Below are 8,340 nucleotides of genomic sequence, written 5' to 3'. Positions count from 1 at the left end.
GTCTTCCAAGCACCTCCCTCACTCCCCACCCTGTTTTTGGGGTCTCCCATGCATCCCTCCTTTTCTCCCCCTTTTTGGGGGTCTCCCAGCTCCTTTTGCCCCCACTTTGGAGGTCTCCCATCTGCCCTCCCACTTTGGGGGTCTCCCATCTGCCCCCCCCATTTTGGGGGTCTCTCCCTTGTGTCCCCACAGACGCTCAGCACACCATGGGGGTGTCGGTTTATTCCGGGGGTGCTCCCAGGGGTCCCAGAGCCCCTCTCCCTTTCCCGGGGGGGGGCTCAGGGGAAGGTGAGGGTGCCCAGGGGGGGCAGCGGCAGCGGGGAGGGCTCGGAGGGGGGTGTCCCGCGGGCCGGGGGGGGCTGCCGGGGCCCCCCGTGGTGCCCGTACTGGAACTTGAGGCGCAGCTCGCCCAGGCGGGAGCGGGGCAGGATGTCCGGGATCCACTCGATGGTGAACGGCGTCGGCTCCTTCTGCGTGGGGGACGTGTGTCCTGGGGGACGGGGGCACGGCGGCGTGGCTGCTGCGGGGCCCGGCCCCGAGGGGACCCCCTGCCCCGGGGACACCCCCTCTTCCCGTCCTTGGAGCCCCCCAACCCTTTGGGGCCTGCCCTTTCCCCTGCCTTGAAGCCCCCAGGGTTGTGTCCATCCCGACCCTATGGATGGGGGTCTCCCTTTTTGTGTCTCTTGAAGCTCCCCCACCTCTGGGACCCCCCCTTTCTTCCCTTCGTTGAAGCCCCCCCACCCCTGAACCCCCCTTTTCATCCTCTGAAGCCCCCAGGGGTATTTCTGTGTCCCCCCCACCTCTGGGACCCCCTTTCTTTCTTTCCCTGAAGCCCCTCTACGCCCTAAACCCCCCAGGTTGTGTCCATCCCAACCCTATGGACAACCCCCCTTTTCCTGTCCCTTGAGACCCCCAGGTTTTGAGGTCCCACCCTGCCCTTCCCAGCTGGGTTTTGGGCTCCCCCTCTGCCCCCCCGTGCCTCACCGACTTTGAGGAAGGTCTGCAGCTCGAGGGGCCGCAGCGGGGGCTGTTTGTCGTGGCCCTCGGCCAGGCTCTCCACCTCCACCCGGGGGCTGCGGAAGGGCTCGTAGGAGCCGTCCCTGTTCTGCACGAAGCTGCGGGTGATCTCCAGCGGCACCTGCGGGCCGGGCAGCGCTCAGAGTCGGCCCCGCGGGGCTGGGAGGGCTCCGGGGGCGTTTCCCGGCCTTACCTCGGGCGTGTCGAAGATCTGCTTCACCTGCAGGACGTTGGTGATGTGCCAGGTGTACTTGGAGAAGGTGCCCAGGGGCAGCGCGTCCCTGCGCACGAAGGCTGCGGGAGGGGCCCGGGGGGCTTCAGCCCCTCTGCTTTCCCCTTTGTTATCGTCCCTCTTTGCTTTATCAGCCCTCTGTTCCCCCTCTTTATTTTTCCTCTTCTTCTTCCCTTCCCCCCCCCCTTCCCCTCCCTTTTTGCCTCTTTTCCCCCTCTTCCTTATTCCCCTCCTTCCTCCTCTTCCCCCCTTTTTTGCCTCTTCTCCCCTTTTTTTGCCTTTCTCCCTTTAATTCCCCCCCTTTATTTCTCCCTCTTCCTCCATTTTTTTTTCATTTTTCCTTCCCCTTTTCCTTCCTTCCCCCTTTTTTATCCCTCCTTTCCCTCTTTATTTTTTCACCCCTCCCTCTTCCCCTTTTTTCACTCTTTATTTTTCCATCCTGCTTTTCACCCCTTTATTTTCCCACCCCTTTTCTCCCCCTTTATTTTTCTATCCCTTCTTCCCCCCTTTATTTTCCCACCCCTTTTCTCCCCCCTTTATTTTTCCACCCCTCCCTCTCCCCCATTTCCCCTCCTCATAATTCCCCACTGGGAAAACTGAGGAAGAAAAAAAAAACACAAGGAAAAATCCAAGGAAAATTGAAGAGAAAATCCAAGAAAAATCCAGGAAAGAAATCCAAGGAGAAATCCAAGGAAAAACCCAAGAAAAAAAAATCTAAGAAAAATCCAGGAACCCCCCAGGCAGTGCGGAATCTTCTCCACGCCACCAAAACCCCCAAACCTCAGCTCCCAGTGGGGTTTCCCCGTGGTTTTTCCATGTTTTTCCCCTTTTTCCTCACCCGTGGTGGAGTTGGGGAGCCTCTTCTTGCCGCTGCCGCTGGAGATTCTCTGCTGCAGAGCCTCGAAAAAGGACTGGGGGATGTGGAAAACCAGAGGCTCCGGGCGGCCTGGGGGGCACAGAGGGGTCAGGGGGTCCCAAATTCCCATCCCAAAGTGTCCCTGGGGCTGAATTCCCAGGGGAATGTCTGGGATTTGGGGGCTGTCCCTTCCCTGTGGCTGTTTTGGGGGGTCACTGGGAGGAGGTGGTGACAACTGGTGGTGGGAGGTATGGATGGTGAGGAGAGGGTGTTCCCAAAATGGCATCAAAAGTGTTCCCAAAATGCCACCCAAAGTGTTCCCAAAAAGGGACACAGTGTTCCCAAAATGGTACCAATGGTGTTCCCAAAAAGGCATCAAGTCATCCCCAAAAAGGGACACAGCATTCCCAAATGGCACCAAAAGTGTTTCCAAAAATGGACCATATTCTCAAAATGGCACCCAAAGTCTTCCCAAAAACACATCGAACCATCCCCAAAAAGGCACCAAAAGTGTTCCCAAAAAGGGACATGCTATTCCCAAAATGGCATCAAAAATCTTCCCAAAAGGCATCAAATCATCCCCAAAAATGGACACAGCAATCCCAAAATGGCACCAAAAGAGTTCCCAAAAAGGACAAAGTGTTCCCAAAACAGCTCCAAGTCTTCCCAAATGGGACCAAAAGTGTTCCCAAAATATCCCCCAAAGAACAGAGGGGCTTGAGAATCCTAGAATTCTGGAATGGTTTGGGTTGGGATGGCCCCAAAACCCATCCAGCCCCATCCAGGGACACCTCCCACTGTCCCAGGTGCTCCAGCCTGGCCTTGGGCACTGCCAGAGATCCAGGGGCAGCCACAGCAAATCTGGGAATTCCATCCCAGCCCCTCCCCACCCTCATTCCTTCCCAAAATTCCATTTAAATATTGCTTTTCCTGGCTTGAAGCCATTCCCTGTGTCGTGTCCCTCCATCCCTTGTCCCCAGTCCCTCTCCAGCTCTCCTGGAGCCCCTTTAGGCCCTGGAATGTGGTGGAAGCTCATGTCCATGTCCCCATGGGCACACAGGTGTCCCCACACTGGTGCCATGGCCACCACAGACAGGTGACATGGACCCCCAGGTGACACCTGCCAGGGTCTGTCCCTGTCACCTCCAGCCATGTCCCTGCTGGGTGGGACAAAGGAATAAAAGCCACCATGGGAATGAGGATGCCACTGCTAGGAACTGGGAATGGCCAGGAATGTCACCAGCAGGAATTCCTGTCCCAGGTCCCTCCCACACCTCCGAGATCCCCCAGAGCTCTGCCCCATTCCTGAGTCCCCAGAATGTGTCCCCAGCCCCATTTCCGCCCCCCCCCCCCACCCTCCCAGCCCCATTTCAGGCTCCCCCAGCCCCATTTATGGCCCCCCAGCCCCATTTCCCCCCCCCACCCCCAGCCCCAATTCAGACCCCCCAGCCCTATTTAGGGCCGCCCCAGTCACATTTTCCCCTCCCCAGCCCCATTTAGGCCCTCCCAGCCCCACCTGGACCCAGCCTGGCTCCAGAGGTTCTCCAGCCCTCAGGGCACCTCCATGGCCTCCTCTGGCCTCTGGGACCCCCGAGCTGCAGGTGGGGTCTCGTCTGAGTGGGGCAGAGCGACGGAATCCCTCCCTGTGCCCTCGATGTGACCTGGAGCAATCCCAATAAAACTTCCCAGGGAAAACTGCAGGTCCTGGAAGGAGACTCACCCTCAAACTGGTAGTGCATGGTCTGGTGGATGCGCTCTGTGACACTGCCCAGCCACTCCTGGAAGGACAGGGACACCTGGGACTCATCCAGCACCTGGTGACAGCCTGCAGGGGACAGGGACACTGCAATGTCACCCTGCCCCAGAGCTCTGTGACACTGTGACACTGCCCAGACACTCCTGGGACACCTGGGACTCATCCAGCCTGCAGGGCACAGGGAGGGACACTGGGATGTCACCTTGTCCCAGACCTGGGACACCTGGGACTCATCCAGCCTGCAGGGGACAGGGAAGGGACACTGGAGTGTCACCCTGCCCCAGATCTGACACCCCCAGGCAGCCTGGGGGGTGTCTGTGGGAGCCAAACCAGCCCGGGGTGGGATGGGTGAGCTGTGTGACAGGGAAAAATCAGGAAAATGAGGGATTTGTGCCCATTTCCAGGCAGAACTGAAGGCAAGAGGGGGAAAAGCACCAAGCAAAGGCTGCTGCCCTGGGACAGGGTGATGCCAGCATGGAGAGAGGGTTTATCCACAGGGATGTGGGGAAACCCACAGGATTTCATGGTGCTGGAGGGAGCTTTCCTCTCCTAAACATCCCACAGAATCCCAGCAGAAACAACTCATGGAATCTGGGAATGGCTTGGGTTGGAAGGGACCTCAAAGCTCATCCTGTTCCACCAGGGACATCTTCCACAAGACCAGCCTGGAACACCTCCAGGGAGATCCAGTATTTCTTCCTAAAATCCCATCTAAACCTCCACATCCTGGGTTGGTTTGGGGTGGGAGGGACTTCAAAGCCCATCCAGTGCCACCATGGGTCCCACACCTCCCACTGTCGCAGGTGCTCCAGCCTGGCCCTGGGATCCAGGGGCAGCCACAGCTCCTCTGGGAATTCCATCTCAGCCCCTCCCAGCCAGGAATTCCTTCCCAAACCCCACATCCACTGTGCAAACCCAGCACTGGCAGTGCCCCAGGGCTCACTCACCGTGTCTCTTCAGTGAGGAGGATGATGATGATGAGGAGGAGGCAACAGGCAGCTTCTTCAGGCTGCTCCTCCTGGGGCCGGGCAGGGCCGGGTCTGGGGCCAGCAGGGGCCCGGGCAGCTGCAGCCCTGAGGGAGGGACTGTCACCCCAGGCAGGCCCTGTCACCTCCCTCCTTGGGCCCTCAGCCCCCACACCATCACCAGTGACCCCAGACACCACCAGTGACCCCACACCATCACCAGCGACCCTCCACACCATCACCAGTGACCCCACACACCACCAGTGACCCCAGACACCACCAGTGACCCCACACACCATCACCGGTGACTCCCACAGTGACCCCACACCATCACCAGTGACCTCCCTGGGCCCGGGGCAGGTGAGTTCCTAACACCTGGGGCTGGATCAGACCCCATGGAGCTGCTCCAGAGGTTCCAACAGCTGGACTGACCCCATGGAACTGCTCCAAAGGTTCCATGGATGCATCCGCCCCCATGGGGGATTTCAGCTCTCACCCACCCCAGGGTCCAACACCTGGAGCAGCTCCAGAGGCTCCACAGCTGTCTCTGCCCCCACAGAGCTGCCCCGGGGGGATGGCAGCACCCAGGCACCCCGGAGCCCTCCCCAGGGACACTCACCTGGCCCCAGGTCCTTTCTCCTCCTCTTGGCCCTGGCAGCAGCCGTCCCCCGAGCCCGCGCCGAGGCCCCGGGGCCGCGCAGCAGCTGCGGGATCACCGTCCCCTTCAGACCTGGGGACAACAGGGTGTCCCTGAAAACATCCCCAAACAGCCCACAGGGACACAGTGACCACCCACGACACCCCAAATGTCCCCAAGGAACCTCCACCCTTCCAGGAGGCTCCTTTGGAGGGGAGGGGGGATTTTATCCCGCTCCCATTGTGCCCTCTGAAGGGGTTTTCACCTTGGACTCTGTGGGGTTATTGGGGTGCAGTTTTGGGGTGCAGAATCCCCTTAATGGTGTGATGCTGCTGTGGGAGGGGTTTAGGGGAATAAACCCCAGATATTCCTGCTGTGGGTTCAGCGGAACGAACCCCAGATATTCCTGCTGTGGGGTCACAGGGGAATGAACCTGATATTCTTGCTGTGATTTCACAGGGAATAAGCCCTGGGTATTCCTGCTGAGGGAGCGGTTAAGGGGGAATGAGCCCCAGAGGCAGCTGTGGGATGGGGTTCAGAGTTTCCAGCCTGGGAAAGGACTCCACTCCAGTGGGATCAGCCCCCCTGGAGCCCCCAGTCTGCTCCCACACAGGCAGGAGCTGTGGGAACTGCAGCCCAGAGGGAACAGCTCCCCACAGAGCTCTGTGCTCACAGTGGGATGGGGCAGGACAAACTCTAATCCACGGGTGCTTGGGAACCATGGAATGGCTGCTGGGAGAGCCCAGGCTGGTGTTTAGAGTGATCCCAACCCCTGAACCCCCCAAACCCCCCTGCCCATTCCCACCACCAGCGTCAGAGGTGAGGAACTCGGAGAACTCCTGGGCCAGGCTCTCGTCGCTGGCGAAGGCGCAGATACAGGCCAGGAAGTGGATGCAGCGCGCAGGGGGCGACTCTTCCTCCTCCTCCTCCTCTTCCTCCTCCTCCTCCTCGTCCCCCTTGGCCTGGCCGTGCCGGGGGGCCCGGCAGGCGCAGGAGAACTGTCTCTGCCCGAAGCTGGCGTGCAGATAACCCAGGCTGTGCCTCTGGCTGGCCTTACACTTGACCACCAGCACGCTCTTGGTGACCCTCTGCACCAGCGGCCCCGTGGGCTCCGTGGCCAGCTCCCACAGGCTCTGCTTGGCCTCGGCGGGAGCCTGCACGGCTCCCAGCACCGAGCTCTTGAGCGGCAGCGGCGTGGCCTCGGCCTGGCAGCCCAGAGCCAGCTTGACGTGCTGGCACTGCTTGTCGCCCGCCGCCTTGGCGCAGGCGGGCGCGTGGCAGCGGCCCGAGCTCAGCTGGGTGATGAGGGTGCCCTCGGGGGTCTGGATGGCGGTCTGGGACAGCCCCAGCTCCACGAAGCAGCGGGCGTGGCGCTGGCGCACGGAGTAGAGCTGGCTGTGGGCGCCGGTGAGGACGCGCACGGCGTCGGCGCCGGGCTGGCGGCGGGAGCCGGCGCGGAACACGGCCCCGCACGTCTTGTTCTTGCAGCTGAGGCCGCGTGTGCCGTTGTAGGTGCCGCAGCCCGGGCACTTGCGGATCCCGCGGAGCGTGGCCTTGCCCAGGTCCGACAGGAAGGACGGGGCCTTGGCTCTGCCCCCACACGGCTCCATGAGGCTGGGGAGAGAAGGGGGGTTACAGGGGAGCCTGATGGGCTGTGGCACCCCGGCGGTCACCCTGAGAGTCTCTGTCACCCCATCTGGCTCCTGTGTCACCCTGGTGCTCACTCTGAGAGTCCTTGTGCCACCCCAGCGGTCATCCTGACAGGCCTTGTGTCACCCTGACAGGTTGTGTCACGCAGTGGTCACCCTGAGAGCCTCAGTGCCACCCCATCTGGGTCCTGTGTCACCCCAGTGCTCACCCTGAGAGTCCCTGTGTCGCCCTGACAGACTGTGACACCCCAATGCCCACCCTGGGAGTCCCTGCGCCACTCCAAGGGCCACACCTCCTTGTCCTGATGTCACCCTGAAAGTCCCTGTGACACCCTGATAATCCTGATGTCAACCTGCCAATTCCTGCGCCTCCCTAAGTCATCCTGCCTTAACCGTGTGTCACCCTGCCAGTCCCTCTGCCACCCTGTGTCCCTGTGCCACCCTGACAGCCCTGATAGTCCCTGTGCCACCCCAACGGCCACTGTCTGTCTGTGCCACCCTGCCAGTGCCTGTCCAGCACTTGGGGACATTTTGGGGGGACAGGAGCTTCAGGATCACCGGGTCCAGCACGGCTAGGGCCACCACTGACCATGTCCTCAAGTGCCACATCCACCGATAAACCCCCCGGGGATGGGGACTCTGCCACTGCCCTGGCAGGACAATTTTTCCATAAAGGAATTTCCCCAAATCCAGCCTAAACCCCCGGCACATCCTGAGCCCGTTCCCTGCCGTTCTGCCACTTGTTCCCTGGGAGCACAGCCCGACCCTCACCTGGTGTCACTCTCCTGTCCCCCTGGGGTCCCCACGAGCCTGAGCCCCACCAAGCCCCGTCCTGGTCCCTCTCCCGGTCCCCATGTCCCCCTCAGGGCCCGGCCTAGGCCCGGGGGTCTCGCCCCTCACGGTCAGGCCCCGGCTCCCCTCACGGCCGGGCCCCGGGGGTTTCTCCCCTCACGGCCAGGCCCGGGGGTCTCGCCCCCGCCCCTCACCGGCGTCTCCCGGGATTTCCCAGCATCCCTCGCGGACCGTGACGTCACCTCCGCCGCCGGGCCCGCCCCGGTACCTGGGCTCCGTTACCGCCGCCGGGAGCGCCGTGAGGGGGGCTCCACTTCCGCCACCGGCGCGCTCCTATTGGCCCGTTAGCAGCACGTGCTGCGCCGCGAGGGCTGATGGGAGTTGTAGTCCAAGGAGACACCAGGACCCCCCTCTAACACTTTGACTACAACTCCCA

General features: G+C 61.5%; 1 protein-coding gene across 1 annotated transcript; it reads right to left on the bottom strand.

Annotated features, from left to right (window-relative positions):
- Nucleotides 1-278: 278 nt before the first annotated feature.
- On the bottom strand, nucleotides 279-8,197 carry LOC310920443 (uncharacterized protein C2orf42; the record flags this gene model as incomplete). The annotated part of the gene is made up of 9 exons (XM_083880411.1): nucleotides 8,099-8,197; nucleotides 6,269-7,077; nucleotides 5,446-5,556; nucleotides 4,809-4,934; nucleotides 3,826-3,930; nucleotides 2,088-2,195; nucleotides 1,211-1,311; nucleotides 985-1,138; nucleotides 279-490 (listed from the first exon to the last, which is right to left on the bottom strand). The coding sequence occupies exons 1-9, from the start codon at nucleotides 8,122-8,124 to the stop codon at nucleotides 279-281; spliced, it is 1,752 nt and encodes a 583-aa protein (XP_083736537.1). The 5' UTR covers nucleotides 8,125-8,197.
- Nucleotides 8,198-8,340: the final 143 nt, after the last annotated feature.

This window comes from Zosterops lateralis (genome assembly GCF_965231275.1).
Source record: "Zosterops lateralis genome assembly, chromosome: 30".
Lineage (NCBI taxonomy): Eukaryota > Metazoa > Chordata > Aves > Passeriformes > Zosteropidae > Zosterops > Zosterops lateralis.
The sequence above is the reverse complement of the archived record's forward strand: the minus strand, read 5'-3'. Positions and strand labels throughout refer to the sequence as shown.